Consider the following 18872-nt stretch of genomic DNA (forward strand, 5'->3'; position numbering starts at 1 on the left):
CCTCTCTCCTCCTTCCTACTATCACCAGGGTGAGAATGGGCTTTTCTATATCGCGCGTACCTTCCTATATAAATACATATGTAACTCTAGGTTTACTCGAATATAGGTTTTCTTTTGCTTATATTTACACGCAAGTCAATCGAGCGGCTATCATGTGTTGATTTTAACTCGATATCCTTTACTCATAGCTTTATTTTGATTCTCCGATTTATTATTATATTTAAGTAATTATCCCATGAACGTGCGATTAACTCAATGGACGCGCACAAGCATAATTTTTCATTAACAATTTCAAAGTCTACCACGATTATTGAGGCAATCGCGATATGAAAAAATTCGCCGATTAAACACGACTGCGTTAAAGTATTACAATTAGACGTTTCAATATCTATTGAGATTCAAGAGATATAGCAAGACGCCGATGGAAATTGAGATTATCGATAAAAGGGATTGATAATTATGTGGTCAGTCGTTATTTCATACCGGTAAGTACGCGAACTGGATTTGACGAATCGCAAATCCAGATCACTATTGTCACTTTTAGGTTTCCTACCTGGCTCGAAATATCGGTCGAATATACAATGTATAATATGTACAATGGCTTTTCGCTTACCTATATATGTACGTACGTAGATAGGTATGTGTGTACCTATCTACATAAACCCATATTCGCTAGATCCACTTGTTGCAAAAATGATGATGAACTCGTTATCGAGCCTACTCCAGGTATTGTTATCTATTTCCTTGAAATTATACTGATATTTCCGCGCTCTTTCAATGTTTCAAATTTCACAAACATAAAGATCTCCTAATACGCGTATATAAAAATGCAATACGCGAATATACGAGTTACCTATGTACGACGTACAGCCTACCACTCTACCATCGTCTCGATAAAATAAAAAAGACACACCGATCGATATCATGGTTATCGGTACTTGTAACCTTATGGATTTTTTCTTAATATCCATTGCCTTAATAACAGTTACAACTTGATTGTTCCATGTGCTTGGTTCTAATGTAATGACACAATGTTTAAGCAGGAAAAAGGATCACGTTGAAATTTCAGGCGAGCGAGAATGATGTCGAAAGTATCTAATGTGTAAACTTGAAGTTGCTAAAAATTCAAAGACGAAAACCTTTTGATTACGAAAATAAAAAATGACTAAATCGACAATACTAAATCGAAAAGCGATCTTCCCCTGTTCATCGTAAGGAGAAATCAACGGACAAGGGTTAGAGCGAGATAGGGAGGCCATGGAGCGCGTGTGCGAAAGAGAGAGCTAGATCGACTAACGATCCCCGCCGAGTAATTGGGGTACCAGTTGCACGCGTCAGGATGAATTTCATCCCCTGAAGGCAGCAGTCTTACAAACCCTCCCTTTGAAGTCCGAACACGTATTCGCGTTTTCGCGCATATGATACGATTGCATCGTGTATCCCGCTTTTTCGAAATATAAATAATACTTTATGCCTAAAAACATATAGATATAGTTCGATCGATCGACCCGCTGGCACGTTTCTTTCTCTCTCTTTCTTTCTCTTTTTCTCTCTCAAATATTGACATATACGTTTATCTGTAATTATATAAAAACGAATAAAGAATATTGTTAATAAAGCGAGACTTTATGAATCCGATCAGTTCTATTTAACAAAGATGATATCGAGTAGCGATTGAAATCGATGCTTAAACGCGTTACAATCGTGCCGAATCTGTTAGCCTTGAGTGAAAATACAATATACAGGAGTAGATACGTATATCTATGCACGTACACACACGCGCGCGCGCGTATATATATATATATATATATATATATATTTATTTATATATATACATATATATAAATATATTATACAAATGTATTTATATATATTTCCATATAATAGAGATATCTGTATAAATATCTACAGATCTTGTTAGATAGGAATATTGGAAAAAGAAATTTAAAGGATCTTGCAGGCTCGGAATTCTTTGAGCACCAGGTAGAAGCGGAGCACAAGACGCATGCGCTTATTTATTAGCGCGACCGAAAATCGATATTCGCCCTCTCGTTTGCTCCCTAGGCTAATATTTCTTTCGACTTCGTCTTTTCGTACGCGCGTATCGTTAAATTTTCTTCTACGTCCCCGATAACGAGGAAATATTCTGAACGTTTCCTCGATAAATTTTTGCGGACATTCGTGCGAGAAGAACGACGGCTTGTAGAAAGTTTAGGCGATTCTCAAGTGTATCGAGATAAAGGAACAAATTAATCGTCGTAATTTCGATAAAGGGATACGACCTATATATAGGTACATCTAATATTTGCGCATCGTCTATCTTCGTTCGAGGAAGTCAACGCTAAGCTCACGTGCATAGATACCTACCTACATATTTACTCGAGAGCATATTGTACAGTTTTTAAAAGTATTACCAAGTCACCTCCTACGTTCCCACCCTTTTCCCTAGAGTCGTTTTTATCAATTCGGCTCCTCCGTTCGAAGATATACTTACATATATACTCGTAGCTCGAGTCTCCCGAGTGAATATCATCCTATGACATCATACGATGACGCTCGAGCGTTATAGGTGCGCAACCCTCTTATTCTCTCGAATATGTATATTTTTTGATTCGCGATGGCTTCAAATTCCAATGGTAGACGGTAGTTAGATACACGTCGAATATGTCAAAGTATCCAATAATAGCTTCGTTGTTACGACCCTTTTAAAAGATGATTAGAGAGAACTATTGTCAAAGATTGCTTTCTCATTGGGTTTTCAAATTTACAACCATAAAATCGGTGATAACGTTGAACTTTTTCGATTCGTCGAGTAATCGATCGATCCCAGATCTGTACATATTGTCAATCGAAACGAAAATTAAAATGGTCATTTCAACGGAAATAGAAAATGGAAGAATTCGATTTAATCGAGATAATCAGCTTGACAAGTCTCTTTGGAATAAAAATAGATAACTTTTGTTCTCGTTTAAATTCGATACATCCTTTGATGTATTTTCCATATACGTACATATGGATACCCACAGCTATATCTACACATAGTAGAGATACACGCACGCGTGCACGCGCGCGCACACAGACAAACATATGGATATGTAGGTAATGCATTCGTATACGTAGCATACTTGCACAAGTATGAGTAGTCGTGTTGCGTAAGTAGATACTCGAGGAATATTACAGATGCTTATGCGAGCATGAAACCGGCTCATAAAATGTGCGGTTTTCGCGTATATAGGAGATGCAATGACATCAAACTATTTTGGATGAAATGGCCTGTATTTAATGGAATGAGAGATGCACGAAAAAATGTTCGTCGATTACGCGCATCGTGCCTTTATTATTGCTCCGGTGATACATCTTTTTTTCAGAATATTCTCCAAACTTTGTTTTTTTTTTTTTTTATAAGTTTTCTCTCTCATCGTAAATAATGCACGCGAAGAAATAAGTAGGACAAGTTGATATTCGGTTTCAAATGAAAGAAACCTATAAAACAAACAAAACGACTATTCAAAAAATAATAGAACCCCCGTCTTCTATTTTCGTCGATGGCAGACAGAAAAATATTCTTTTTTCGATGACAAAGTAAGTCTACGATGCACATTGCATGAAATATAGAAATTATAGGTAGAATAATTGCAAGCCAACCGGAACATAAGACAAAAGTGACACGTCTTGCAACGCGAATCTTGCGAATTTCCTTCCTGGGTTGAGAGTTCTCTGTCTAAAATAATTAAAGTATGTACTATACTATATTTTCCAAGTAAATAACGTGCATGCAATTTTTCGTAAGCATTTCGTAAGCGACAAGTAACAAGCGACATACTATACACACTCCATTAATATTGCATTATGAAATAAATTATTTTTTTCTTTCATCGTGTGTAATCTTTCAGTTAGAAAAAACACAATCACCCATAGCGGTTTCTTCTTGACCATGCGACTTTAACGAACGAAACGAAACTTTGAGTAGGTAATCTTTCTTTTTTCTAACAATATTCGAACAAAGGACGATAACAAAAGTTGGCGCAAAAAATGTAGAAGTAAAATAAAGAGGATCCGGTACGGAAAGAAAGAAAGAAGAAAAGAAAGAAGGAAAGAAAGAAAAGAAGAAAGAGTGACGAGAGAGAGTGAGAGAGAGAGAGAGAAGACTCCGTGCATTTTCCGTTGGGAAGACACAAAGTGGGTCATCTCGAGGAAAAGTAAAGTCCGTAAAAGCGAGAAATGCAAAAGTAAAACTATGAGACGCAGCGAGAAAAGTAGGGGAAACGAATAGATAGACGATAGGCAGAGAAGAAGCTCTTCTTGCCCAAGCAAGTACGTAGCTCGAGATGATTTGCATAAAGTACTTGCGATTCCGGAAAGCGTCGAAGACTATAACATATAACCTTGCGAACTTGTTACGATTTTTTACGCATATATCGTCCGTTTTTATATTTCTGTTAAAAATAATTATAAAAGTGGCAATGGATCGTCATACGACAAAATTCTCCAACTTATCGATCTCACGTTCGATGATTTTATTTCAGAGTTTGTTGCCGCATTTTAATATTTTTTCTATTTCATGTCACGAATAACAGTCTCCAACGATTTAGTCGATATCGAATGATTTGTCCAAACGGATTTGTCATCGAAAGAAATAAATTTGTCATTTTCCTTGAAATAATGTTTCTTTTAGTAGATACGCAGTATATAAGCAAATCTATGTTTTCGCGATATTGCCAAGAAAAAAATAAAACTCGTCCTTTCGAGGAAAGGAAGATATGCTTAACGTCGTGGCTAAGGAGTTTGTCCGTTGTCGATGAGATATCTAGGAAATCCTGAATGACGTTAATCGGGCCCCTTGTAGCTCTTACGCAGCAAATCTAAGTAGTTTCCACGCATTCGACATAACCCGTCGTCCTCGGGTCTGGTCTATCAACAAAATTAGGCAGCTGCTAGCTCTCGTAGATTCTGTCTCTGGCTCGCGACTTGCACGCACGCACGCACGCACGCACGAGGGTCAGGGACACGACGAATTCGAAATGGCAGATGCTAGCGTTCAACTAATTGCCCGCCCTCGCCTCTTTCTTTCCTCTCCCCTCAACGCGAGCGCCTTTTCAAAAAGTTTCCCTCGCACTATCGCGTCGTTTCGCGAAGAAGAATGCAAAGCTAAGTTGTACAGCGTGAGTAGCGCGTAGCGTGTAAAAGTCGATCGTTACAAATCGCCGAACGATTACCTCGAATCGAACTTTAAATTTCTATTTTTCAACGCGTCAATCGGACGGACCTGAGTAAAGTACGATAAAGCTCGTAACTTGCAAAGTTGAACGTTACCAAGCGCTTAGTAGGCTCTTCTCGTACGGTCGAACAAGTTTTCGAAAAATTTCAATCTTTTAAATGGAACGAATGGACCTTTCGGGTAATTGTACGAAATGCGGGTTCTACGAGATGCGCAAGCTGAACGAGGGCAGGAAATAAAAGCGCTACAAGAGACTCGTTCAATCGACTTGCGCGTATATACGGGCAATAGACGTATAAGCTATAGTTCCGCGCTGAAAGAATCTTTAAAGTGTTCGTAAGAACCTTAAACGAAGCTACTGTTCCCCGTTAATCCGAATCGTTTCAAATTGCAAAAGTATTGCGAATCATCGAGTTTAGCAATAAATATATTTCTTTTTATATCAAGAAAATATGTACATTCAGAAATCCAGTTATGCGTCGATCTATGCGTACTAATCATTTAAATGTACGAATCGCTCGTTCTCGAATTGATTTCTACTACTAGACACAGACGCACGCACACACGCACGCTGTGGTTAAATAACACCAGTGACGACATACGCATGCGTACGTAGAAACGCGTGTATAAGTAGAAGAGCGCATACCCAAAAACTTTGAAATCTCATAGTGACGTAGTAGAAATACTTTCTTCGCATGTACGTGCTTGTACGCTTATATTCGTACGTTATGTATTTACGCATATACGCGGATCGTTTCCGTGCGCACTCTTAAATGCGCTTTTTCTATCAAGCGAAACAAGCTTACGCGTTTTCCTGGACGAGTTAAAAGCTAATTCGACTCGTTAATTTCTTCGACCCAACTCATCTCATTCGAGTCGCATCCTTTCGAGTGCAACTTTTCCGTTTAAAATAACTCGGCTTAACTCGATTATTTCTCATTAGCTTGGCCGTCGGTGCAGTCATTCTTTTGTTCTTAACTTTTCCACGAAGGCGATGTTCCCTTCCTCTCGTACGGTTTACGCTTTCTCCTGCCACCTATATCATAGCTCAAGTTAAAGGTATGCCACCAATTACGTTCAACCTAGACATACATAGCATTCTGTGCTACCGTACATAGATGCATTTACATAAAGGATGTATACATAGGACTGGTGAAGGTCGTCATTTTCTTCAACCGACGATGATTCCACAGAGCCTAACAGAAGAGCGTGGATAGAGCGAATACTCGTCAGCGAGAGTAAGTGTGCCTCGTACAGGAACAGATATTCGTGCACGTCGGAAAAGTAGAACGAGATCGTATAAATTGGGACAGTTACATTGTACAAAATGCCCCGTACATCCTATATAGAAAAGTTTAAAAGCAACAACGAGATAGAATATCGAATAAAAAGCGAAATATGGAGCTGGAGGATAGGCGTGGCCGTAAGTTATGGAGCCATCTACTTATGTGCGTATTCGTAGGCATAGCTGTATTCGAAATATTCGATATGAACATTTGATTTAATCTTTCCATCATTTCGGTGGGAATAGCCAATTTGAATACTCGATAATAACAAATTTCGAATTTGAGCGAAAACAGAATCTGATCGAACGTTTGCGCATCTGCATTCACAAGAATTGGAAGGAATCTTTTCGAAGGAAGAGAAAGAATTACTTGGTAAAAGAAGCATTGTATCCAAAGGAATTTGTATCCAAGAAAAATTGTAACGAGAAAAGTACAAACGATAAAACGAGATAACTAGAAGCAAAATTTCGAGTTGGAATATCTAAAACGCAACGAGGGAGGAAAGCGAATAAGGCCTCGACGATAGGTCTTTCGATTTGAGTCTTTCGGCAGTGATGGTGGTGGTGGTGGTGGTGGTGGTGGTGGCGGCAGCGTCGTCGTCGTCGTCGTCGTCGTCGTCGTCGTCGTTGTTGTTGGTGGCGGTGGCGTTGGCATCGGGGGCAGCGCGCGGTTCCCGAGGCAAAGGCCTTCTCGGCGGCCGGTATTTCCGCGCGACGCGTGTCCGAGTACGCACGATCATCGTGGTTATAGCACGTTATCCGTGTATCGTACTCACGGTGTCGTTCCTTGTCAGAGGTCAAGGAAAACATTTTGGCGGTAGAACGTATCAGTGCGTGGCGCGCGCGCGCGCGCGCCCGAGATAAAAGGAACAGACAGAAAGAGGGGGAGAGAGAGAGAGAGAGAGGAAGGAACTCTCGATGACCGCCGCTCCCGTTATCGCGGTGGATGTCAAAGGGCAACGTACGACCTGACTAGAGCCGTGCCAGGGCCGTGCCAGGGCCGAAGCAGGGATCGCGTCGCGCTGGCGCGCGTCTCCTCCTTCGGGCGACGTCGCGACGTCCTCGACGCGAAAGTGACTTCGACGGTTTTCCTCCTCGCCATCGCCGTTTTCGTCGTTACCATCAGCATGGATTGGCTCCGCAAACTTGGACCGATTCTCCTCTTACTGCTCTTTGCTCTAGGCACCGAGGGTAAGTCGCAATCCGCCTCGCCCTAATCCCTTCTTTCCATTTGTCCTCGTCTAGCAGCGTCCATCCTTGCCTATGACAGCCTAGTCTAGCTCTCGATCTAATGTCGTTTCCGTCACGCTCGCCGCGCCGCCAACGCTCTCGCTTCGTCTCTCAATCGGTTCTTTGTTGAGCGCGCCTCCGATGGTAGATGTGACTCGGCGATATCGAGGATCTTCCTCCACCACCACTTTCCATCGTCTCGAAGGAATCTTCGAGAAACGACAACGACGACGACGACGACGACGACGACGACGACGACGACGACGACGACGCCTTTCCGAATTTTACTGCGCGTTTTCGATAAACTCGGACTTTACGTCGTCGTTGTCATTCCACCCAATTCACGATTCTCCATTTGCATACATTTCTTTAACCTTCAGCTCGATCGCAATAGTTTCGCCGCCTTTTATTTAAAAAAATCGATTGGCTTCAATTATATACACGTTTCTAAACATGTAGGTAAGTTATGCGTGGGATCGCGCGCGCATTAATTGACTCGTGAAATTTAGAGAGCTGAAGAATCCTGTCTGCGACAGATGCGGTTCGTAACGAAAATAATTGTTCTCCCCCCCCCCTCTCTCTCCATCTATCTGTCTATCTGTCTATCTATCTATCTCACTCATTCACTCACTCACTCTTTCTCTTTCCCCTCTATCTCTTGCTATTTCTTTCTTTTTCCCTCTGGTCATCGTCAGTCCTCCCTTTGACATACCACAAGTTACGCCAGAGTTTCAAACGAGTGTTGTTCAAAGGAGAAAAATAATTATTTCTCCTAGATAAAAGTTGTTGAAAAAAGTGATACTTCGAGATAAAAAGTCATGAATTCGAGAACTAGGTATCTCGATGTCCGAGAAAAATAATAAAAATCTCTGCGGATAGACGGTGGTATCGTTCGCGAGCAAAAATTTCTGATAACGATCTGAAGAAGAATCGCGAAATAGAGAGTATAAAGCATTTCTCTCATGTCGCTTCCTATATTCGCGAGAGACAATAGACGCGAGGATAGGCACGAATTCGTTGGACATTTCAATTCGGTAATGGAAATGAATTAAAATGAGAGGAGCGGACGGTGGTCTTGCCTCTTTCCCGTGAGACTCGGCTCACAATGGCTAGCGAAATTTGGTCGCTTCGCTTGCGACTCTCTATAAATGACGCACCGCGATCCCGGAACATTTCCAAAAGGATAGGTTTTCTCTATTCCATTTAGTTCTATGATGTTATAGTCGTTTACGCCTCGTGCGTCCACCGATCTGAGAGAATCGTGTAAAAAATTAAAACGTATTTATCGAATATCCACTTATGCACATATTAGAGTCGTAAGGTATAGCATCGCTATTATCTCGATTAATATTCCAAGAACATTACGGCTTTACGACTGTATGCGCACGTTCTCATCGTCCCTTCGATCGCATCGTCTAATCCTTGAATTTCGATGCGACTCGCGTCGTCGCGAGCATTGTCTATATCTACCTTTACACCGTTCCTTAAGAGCGCGCTTTTCGAATAGCTGCCTTATTATATTTCAACGATTGTTAGAGCGAATTAATAACGGCGATCTATCATCGATAACGGCATCGATTTACGATCGTTCCAACTGTATTTATAATCGAGCCAAATTGGCTAGGTTTCCTGTGAAATCGTGCATTTTTCGATCGAAAAAGATTTTAAATCGAACCGATTAAAAAGCAGGAAGGCATCCTCTTCGTCGTCCGTGTGTCCGGTCGAAGCCAGGACGGTCATCGGGGACCATCTGCTGTACGTTTCAAGTGCACGCGGTGTACCATGACGTTGGAAAAAATAACTTTATCGCATGCGTCTGTTTCAAATATACGCTTTTACGTATGGGTTGCAACAGATATGTATATATGTAGGTCGCGTATACAGATACGTACGTTAAATTATCGTTCGTTTCGCTCAGACATACCGGCAAAGAAAAAAAACCGGTAGAGAAAGATGCGGCATTGAGTTCTCCGCGGACGTTAGCCAGACACAAAATCGACGATCCTAGGCGTACGCGGTATAATTTCGTAAAGTTTGTTTTGCGATGCAACCGACACCACGGACTGGATAGCGTCTTTTATACTTTGGACGAGTCTGCTGGCGAGAGCTGAGCGAGAGTCGAGCGACTCTTCGCGTGTTTGTTAAATAAACGCTGAAGGGCGGGTTGCGCCTCGAGGGAAGCCAAAATGAAAGCCGAAGCGGAAAAGGGAGGGGGGAAGGTCCAGGCGCGGAACGATAACGAAGATACGGTATACGCGGTGCACCGTCGCGAGAGCTCAAAGAAGCGCGTCGTATGATCGTCGTATGATCGGGGTGGTGTGGGCGGGGGATGGCGTCGGTAGCAGCGGCGAACCGGAGAGCACGCGTCCTGATACAATCGTCTTTTTCTAAACGCTCTAAATCATTTGCGGACTTCTCATTTTTCGTTTTTCTCGAGCAAGTAAAAGATGAAAATGTTTTTTCAAGAACATATGAGATCTTCGATGGATACGTCGATGGTTCCTCTGCGGAGATGGGATCGAATCGATTAAGGGAAAGTTTCGAACGCAAAAACCATTTGAGCGACTCGTTGTCACGAACTCGTTCGTTGTCGAACGGGAGGGTGACGAAGAAAGAAGAAAATCAGAAAAAGGGATAAGATTTTCGTCGAGGGATTTTTCAACGTTCGTACGTCGACGTGTCGAAGGGCTACCGTTCTCTAACGAAAAGTTCCGACTCTTATCAATGACCGCCGTCCAATAGAATGCCAGTTTCTTCGATACGTTCGGTCGGTCGCCTTGCCTTAGCTTATTAGCGTGAGAAATTCTAGGCGAAGAGCGATAACGCGTCGATAGCCTCGTTTCCCTTCCTTTCCTACGCTACGAGGATAGCGTAGTGTGTTCCTTAGACGAGATCCTTCGATTCGCGACTAATAAAATATGATGATACTCGCATAAAGTATTATAAATATCGCGAGAAAATTGAGAAAGATCTCGAAGGACGTAACGCGATGAACGAGAAAAAGCGGAAATTTCGGGCTTTGGGCAATCACGGGTTTCACGGATGCGACGTATCCGGTAATTTGACTATTGTCGGGTAACGACGTGACACCGTGAATGCGGATGCACGCAAGTGTAACATCGCTCGGCCATGTTCCCGTCGCCTTTCAATATTTTTACCGTCTCCTCGCTTCGTCTTCGTCAATCGGCTTTTACAATTAAAACGATACTTCCTCGTTCCATCGAGCTCTTGTTCGTTGTCGTCGTCGCCGTCGTATTGGTATTCGCGATAACGGAAACAAATAGATATAGAGAAAGAGAGAAATGAAAAAATCAAACTCGCTGCTCCATTAGCCTGTATTTGTACGTGTCCGTATTCGATCTCATCGGTTCGTTCGCCCGTTCGAATCCTTTCGCGAGTATCGACTTAGAAATGAATGTTCCTTTTCGTCCGAGCAGCGACAATTCGTGCTCCAGTCTCGTACTCGTTGTCTTTTCGTCTCGTTAGCCGCGTAAAAAAGTTTTCGTAAAAAAGTCTCAAAGAAATCGGAAAGAAACGTGCGAAAGACGTCGAATCGTTTTATACGCTAAACCGTCATCCTTGTCACGAAGCTACAGGTTCGAGAAAAAATAACTTGGAGAAGGAAGCCTCCCGAAGGCCAATTTCCGACGCTCGGGCCGACGTTCTTTCCCTTTTCCTTTCTTTCCGCGGCAAGGAGCACGACTCTGCCTTCGCTTCGAATATCGTCGAGCATGCATCGAGGCTGACTACGAGTTTCTAATTCTCCGAACGCAACTCTGCGCTGCTCTGCGCTACCCCGATCTTTCCAAAACTTCATCGACAATCGCTCTTTTAGATTAGCGCACTTCCTTATTTTATCATACCTATATTATACGTACCTATATCGCGAGCGATCCGCGTCGCTTCGAAGCGACCGAAATAGGACGTACCGGATGCGACTAATGCGAAAATCCAATATTTACACGACGCACGGTATACAGGACGTGCGGTATAAAGTAACTACGCGGATATCGATATCCGTATTTATCGATATAAATATGAAAAAATATTTGGATACTTGGTCCGATTCCGTTAAATCCCGTTCGATTAGATCTCCTGGTTTTACAAACGAAACGGTCCATCATCTTTTTTTCTTCTTTCGTTATGCTCTCTGCGATACGGCAATCGCCGTTGCGATACGGTCAAAATGACAAATCGGACATATCTACGATGATCGTCGGATGAATTCGTGTTCGTAGACCGCGATAATACTAGCACATAGATCTGTGTACCTAATAATAGCGAGGCCAAATTTGGGGATAATCTATTTCGTAGAGATAGAAAAAGAAAGAAAGGGAGAACTAAAGCTTTCCCCCTTTTTTTCTTTATTTATTTATTCCCCAAGGACGGATGCGTCGCGTGAGATGTTTTTTTCCTTCTTCTCGAAACTTTCTCCGCGATCGTGAATCTTTTAATAGAAAGGCACGCGAATGCCTACGATATATTTGCTTTTGGCATGATTTACGACGGTCTTGCCGATTACGCGTGCTCTATATTTCATTTCTTTCCTTTCTAGGTACATACGCGAGAGGCATTCGCGTGAATATATGCATACGCAAATCGCTGTCCCCCAAAGAATATTTCCCTCTCGAATTTCCCTCGGAACGATCGCGCTCTCGAATCTGATCTCCTGAGGTAAAGATAAAGCGAAACGAGTTTTCGAGTCCGTACGGTATATCCAGATCCTATAAGAGAATGGTAAGAGAGACGAAGCCGTACGTCGTTATTACGTCGTTAAAGTTTCTCGTTTTTGCGCGTTCGTCAAAGAAGGAGAAAGAGAAAGAGAAAAAGCTAGAGCCTTTCTTTCTTCGGACGATGACGGTGTCGCGACCCTCCTGCGACCCTCCTGCGACCCTCCTGCGACCCTCCTGCGACCCTCCTGCGACCCTCCTACGACCCTACTACGACCCTCGCGCGAGCGACACGCGACACCGCTTGCCCTCTCGCCTCTCGTTCGACGCAGCCAGGAGTCAGCCGATGAGACTCGCAGATGCTTGGCTTCGTTCTTCGATCGGTATACGATTACTCTGTAAAGTAATACCAAAACGAAATTAAGCGACCGTCGAGACGAGAAGGGCTGCTAGTGCGACGACGCTTGCGATTCTTTTTCTCTCTCCATCTCCCTTTCTCGTTTTCTCTTTATCCGTCCTTCGGACCGAACGTAACCCAAAACTTTGTCTCTTCGCTATCCTTTATCGGTATCCTTCTTTTACGAGTAGCTCTAGTTTTGCAGCGTTTTACGTCGCTCGCTTACCCATCTCCTCCTCCCTTCTTTTATTTCCGCGACGACGGAAATTCCTATCCAGGAAGTCCGCTCGATCGAGTTTACGCGAACTATTTTCGAATTTGATTCCCTCTTCCTCTCCCTCTCTCTCTCCCCCTCCCTCGCTCTCTCGCTCGCTACGGAGTCTGCCGACTCGACGTTTGGCCTGAAGGTAGAGAGATCGATAGTCGCCCTCGCTCTTTCGTGATCGTGTACGACAAGTTTTTTTATAACGCCTCCCTTTCTGACTCACGATTTAAGGGCCGCACGAGAACGCGTTATAAGCGTGTATTATTACCGCACGAAAATGGTCCGGCTTTCCTTAAATTAGGCACGCGCGATCACGGCCATTTGACAGTGGGATAATTATTTACTTTTCCACGTACATTACGTACGCAGCTATCGATCAACGGCAATTCGATCGTCTCTGTCTTTTAGCACTCCGCGAGAAAAACGAACGAGTAAGCCTTAGTTAAGGAAGAGCGAGGAATCTTTTGAAAAATAACGTTATTGGTAACGGTGGCAGAATGTACTTTTGGCAACGCCAAAGACTAAAACGTACTTATCCCCGAAAATATCAGGAGTTTAGATCGCCGATCCTTGACGGGCAATTAACTGGCGACATCAACGTTACCGTCCGTTTCCGGACGCGTTGATTAATGCATTTTTCGAACAACGACGAAACGGTGGAAAAATGGCATTGCTTTCCGGTGACCTCATAGCCCGGTGACGATTACTCATACCTATTAACCGTTCGTTAGTCGCGGGGCCTTTCTTCTCTTCCGACGATTGCTCTTTTCTCTTTGGCTCTTTGGCGATCTTTATAGGAGTAAATCATAAATTTTGGATTTCCCAAATGAGATCGGTATTTACGAATTCGCCGCATTTTGACTAAATAGCGAAGAATTAAACCGAGAGCGCTTTTAGATAGAAAGAAAAGGGGTGGCGGAAGGTTTCGAGATATATGAAATATTGGAAGAAGAAAGGGGATTGGGAAAAAAAATGGAAGAAAGGATAGATGAATGAACGGAGGGGTGTAACGAGTACGATATACACACGTATATCGAGGAGACGGATATAGGTATGATTCATTCTTAGTGAGTTGGGAATGATAACTCATGCATATTGAACGACACAGGGGGTGGATCGTTTCGTGAGTCAGTCCAACGTCGTACACGCGCCTCTGGCGAAAAAGAGGCGAGAGGCCACGAGGAGAGCGCGGGATCGTTCCTGCTTTTCGATCTCGTTTCTGGCTTGGTTGCATGCACGCACCACTCGATGACTCGACATCGAGTTTTCGATAAACAGTAAACGGAACAGTAAACGGCGCGTCCTTTCGTAATATCGTTTCGTGCATCGTTTTACGCCATTAATTAGGTCGACGATGTCATCCTTGCCTTTACCTTTGTCTCGCAACCATAGGAATTAATTCGAGCGTGATTGCATTTTGAATATCCTTCTCTCCTCGAATCTTGTACAATACCTTCCCGACTTCTTCTTCGCGTTTATACATTTAACGCTTACGCTTACGTATGTCCGAACGAAAGGTGTAGAAAAAATAACGCATAAACCGTAAAATAAAAACGATTGAAGATTATGATTAATGTCAGAACAGGCTATTAATCATGGTCGGTGTCACGCGTTGTCTTCACAATTTATCCTTTAGAAAAGGAATACGTATGCTTATTCGCATAGCTACATTGATACATATGTACGTATGCACTTGTTTTAGAAGTAGAAGCGCTCAGGATGCTGGAGCTTGTTATACCGCAATACGTGGTAAGGGGACAGAACATACGTCTCGAGTGTAGCTTTAGCCTGGACGGTGAGATACTCTATTCGGTTAAGTGGTACAAGGATGGCAACGAATTTTATCGATACGTACCCAGGGATATGCCACCTGTATTGGTTTTTCCACTTCCCGGCGTTACCGTCGACGTAAGGACTATTTAACGATTTTTCTTGCAAACCTATACGATATAGGTATACGTGTGATGCGTGTGTGTGTGTGTGTGTGTAAAACACGCACACGCACGCGCACAAACACATGGGTACCTTTTTCCATCATCCATTATTTTTTTCTTTCATTTAGATTCATAACTCTACCGAAAGATCGGTCGTTCTTTACTCCGTAAATCTAATGAGTTCCGGAAGATACAGATGCGAGGTCTCGGCGGAAGCACCTTCCTTTCAGACTGTGTCCGATCATTCCGATATGATGGTAGTCGGTAAGTACGACCGAACGTTTTCACCTAGCAATGACACGCGCGCCTTAATGTCCCTGGACGACTTTCTCTATTTCAGCTCTACCCGAGAACGGGCCTGTTATCGCGGGTAGACCTGGCAGGCATCGTTATCAAGTATCGGACGTCGTCCGATTCAATTGCACGTCGGCTAAATCGAAACCAGCCGCCATGCTCAGTTGGTTCATAAATGGCGAGCCTGTAAGTAAATTAAAAGATATAAGATTGGCGAGAGTAGAAGCGAGAGAGGGGGGGGAGGGAGATAAAGGCGCGCGTGCATATTCCTTTGTCGATCAGGTCGATCCGCAATACCTAAGAGGACCTCACATCACGGAGGTAGACCGCGAGGGTCTAGAGACCGCCGTACTTGGTCTGGAGTTCCGTCTGCGTACGAAACACTTCAAGAAGGGTGACATGAAGATCAAATGCCTGGCGACGATAGCGACCGTATATTGGAAATCGAACGAGCTCAGTATAGAGGGTGAAAGGCCCCTAAAGATTCCGGTAATGGAGAGTAGGGAGACAAGAGCGCAAGGCCACACACACGCGGAACACATTTTGGGTATGGCAGATAAATACGATTTACGTTGCATTCTTCTTTCTTATCGACGAACCGAAGGTCGATTCTATCGACCAAACAAAGTACTAGAGGAACGTCTAACTGAATAATCGGATATTTTTATTCGATATTATTTTTTCAGCTAGCGGAACTATCAAATCCGTAGGATCATCTCTGTCGCTGCTAACCCTAGGATTGCTTGTACTGCGGTAAGGGCAAAGGATATCGTGTTACGCATTTTCGATTCTCCTCCTTTGTCACTCGTGATACCGCATCAGTGTGAAATAATCTATCAAATTATCTACCTTGTTTATATTTTTTTATCATTCCACTTAGCGAAGCGAGGATCGCATAAAGTGTCGCTTTTAATTAATTTAAGTGCATACGCGTGCGTACTAAAGAATTCCGACGAGCGAGACCGATCGTAATACCGATCGATATACTCGATATTTTTACAATAAACTAGGAGATTTTATTGATAAATGATTTTTAACGGATAGTCTTTCTATCTCTTCGATCCTTTCTTTATATTTTCACTCGATAACACGCGCTTTTACCGGCATCGATCGGGATGCGTTTCGTACGACGATGATGTTACTTTCAAGCGCATGTAAAAAGTCGATGATCGTTGATAATTTCGATATTCGGCGAAAAACGAAAAGGAAAATTAAGTATATTGGTGTACGAACGAATCGGGCACGAACCGATTAAGAATTCGGGCGTTATCGACATACATATCTATACGAATCTACACACATAAATTACATACTTATTCGTAATTAATTTCTCATTCAACTTGATCGCACTGTCGATATCTCGAACATCGAAACGATGAAATTATTTGGGTAAAATGTAAAAGCGATTATCCGAAATGGATCTTATCGAATGAATCATTTAATCGTAGGGCTAAGCAAATAGATCAACGAACAATCGATAGAATTTCCATTTATAAGGAATATCATCTTTATCGAATATATGCATGTACATAGATCTTTTTCCTATTTACGCGTATAAACACATTACCGTTATTATATTTACGACTGAATTTTTTACTTACGATTTAACACTTTTCGTATATCAATCGCCAAGCATGCCATTACATTTCAATGAGTTGCACTCATGGGTTACATACAATCATACTTGTGAAAAATACAAATTTTATAATTGGCCTTCGGATAATCGACGTTTGCTACAATCGCGGTTAACTTGATGAGTAAGCGTTGTCCAAGCTGGTACGATATATAGTTTCTTACGGTACAGGTATGAGTTGAAGAAATTTAAAGAACGAAAAAAGGAAAAAAAGAAAAAAAGAAAACAAAACAATCAACAATAACATTTCAAATCGTTGTTGCGTTCTCTGCATCATAGCTTTTAATATTCTAGTCGCTATAAATCATATAATAATAACGTCATATTTTAGGATGATTGTAAACTATGTAAATCTAGCGTGTGTACCAAAGATATTCAAATTATCGCGATAAACATTCCTAATTGTTAATCATAGTCGTAGAATGTGTAAAGATAAATGCGACTAAAATTTCATATATGACGACTTTAAAAATATTTTGTACATATGTACATAAATAAAATGTACGTTATGCAAGATTAAAAGGTAAAATGATGTTAAGTTAAGCAATGGAAGAAAAAAAAAAAAGTATCGCTATATTACCGATCTTTCGGAGCATTGAGATTTATAAAAAGAGAATTCTGTCCAAATATCTTGTATACCAATCAAATAAAATCATAAAAAAAATATGCGACTACATAATGTAATTTTATTACGGCGATAAATCCACAAGAGTGATGATCATCATAGAGTACTAGCATTGGTAATACATCGTTCTGTAAAGAAAACGTGCTTTTTAACGTGAACCTTGTAGGATTTTAAAGGTGATTTCGCAAAAAATTTAGAAATCTTTTGCTCGCTACGTATTTCGTGATCCTCTATTTCTTCCCACTCGACGGTTAATGCATTGGCTTCAAGAATCTTCTCTGCGGTAGACCAACTGAAACGGACTATCTGTGGAAACCCAAACACAGCATCGACATTGGCCGTCAACCATTTCTTTGTTACTGGGTCATTAGGATATCCACTGCCATATTCAGTTTCGTTACTACTTTCGGGGAATTGCCACGCGCGTATCGCATGATCTCTACAGACTTTTGCACAAATGCTTGCCGCGCTAACGATGGGATAAGTAGAATCTGCCTTCTTCGCAACGACTATTTCTAATTGAGGAAATATTTCTTCCAATCGAGCCTGATATTTTTCTGGTTTACCAACCGTATCGACGTATACTTTACTGACATTTACACCAGCTTCGACAGCTCGCTTGATCAGTCCAATTGCTGATTCCATAGAAACTTCGTTTAAAGATTTTTTACTACGACGATACATACTATTAGCAATGACATTAGGAGATATCACCTCCACAGTCCATCCCATTTTATCATTTTCTTCGCATATCTTATCGAAGATACCGTCTCTTTGATTTTCCGTTAAGCTCTTTGAATCTGCGCAACCTAAGTCTACGAGTAATTGTTTCTGGACCAGTGGAGCATAAGCTATTCCATATACCATGGGACCCAATACAGGACCTCTTCCTGCTTCGTCTACGCCCAATTGGCATGGTTCGTCGCAACACACTTTTGGAATCTACAAAATACGCCATAAATGTATTATTATTTGTGAGCATTTAAACAAAAAGTGAGAGAGAGAGAGAGAGAGAGAAAGAAAGAGAAAACAGATTTTAACCTTCGTAAAACAAATTATTTACCTCCGAAAAATAAATGCTATTATTACTATGATCACTCTCTTTAAAGTAAGATGTCAATTCCGTTCTACATTTTATTTGTATATTCGCTTCTTTGCTCGATCTGTCCGCTTCTTCTTTAGCATTCTCACTGATTATATTACCGAGTTGAAAACTCATGTCTTAACGTAACCACCAAAATAAATCAAAACACGTTCAGAGAAACCGCCAAAGTTCTCGTAAAGATTCCTTCGGTTTACATTCAGCCGACCCTAGCGGCAT

General features: G+C 42.0%; 2 protein-coding genes across 2 annotated transcripts; one reads left to right on the forward strand and one right to left on the reverse strand.

Annotated features, from left to right (window-relative positions):
• The first annotated feature begins 7105 nt into the window (after positions 1 to 7105).
• On the forward strand, positions 7106 to 17605 carry LOC127062248 (uncharacterized). The gene is made up of 6 exons (XM_050990110.1): positions 7106 to 7694; positions 14768 to 14973; positions 15128 to 15263; positions 15340 to 15479; positions 15576 to 15840; positions 15980 to 17605. The coding sequence occupies exons 1-6, from the start codon at positions 7631 to 7633 to the stop codon at positions 16048 to 16050; spliced, it is 882 nt and encodes a 293-aa protein (XP_050846067.1). The 5' UTR covers positions 7106 to 7630; the 3' UTR covers positions 16051 to 17605.
• LOC127062244 (ribonuclease H2 subunit A) lies at positions 17591 to 18778 on the reverse strand. The gene is made up of 2 exons (XM_050990100.1): positions 18615 to 18778; positions 17591 to 18493 (listed from the first exon to the last, which is right to left on the reverse strand). Exons 1-2 carry the CDS (start codon positions 18768 to 18770, stop codon positions 17648 to 17650), a joined length of 1002 nt encoding a protein of 333 aa, XP_050846057.1. The 5' UTR covers positions 18771 to 18778; the 3' UTR covers positions 17591 to 17647.
• Positions 18779 to 18872: the final 94 nt, after the last annotated feature.

This window comes from Vespula vulgaris, chromosome 3 (genome assembly GCF_905475345.1).
Source record: "Vespula vulgaris chromosome 3, iyVesVulg1.1, whole genome shotgun sequence".
NCBI classification, from domain to species: Eukaryota; Metazoa; Arthropoda; class Insecta; order Hymenoptera; family Vespidae; genus Vespula; species Vespula vulgaris.

Bases quoted from the DNA above. Each gene is read 5' to 3' on its own strand.
- LOC127062248 (XM_050990110.1), top strand. From the start codon at position 7,631: ATGGATTGGCTCCGCAAACTTGGACCGATTCTCCTCTTACTGCTCTTT. The intron at 7,695-14,767 runs GTAAGTCGCAAT...CACTTGTTTTAG, and splicing joins CTTTGCTCTAGGCACCGAGG to AAGTAGAAGCGCTCAGGATG. The intron at 15,264-15,339 runs GTAAGTACGACC...TCTCTATTTCAG, and splicing joins TTCCGATATGATGGTAGTCG to CTCTACCCGAGAACGGGCCT.
- LOC127062244 (XM_050990100.1), bottom strand. From the start codon at position 18,770: ATGAGTTTTCAACTCGGTAATATAATCAGTGAGAATGCTAAAGAAGAA. The intron at 18,494-18,614 runs GTAAATAATTTG...CGTATTTTGTAG, and splicing joins ATAGCATTTATTTTTCGGAG to ATTCCAAAAGTGTGTTGCGA.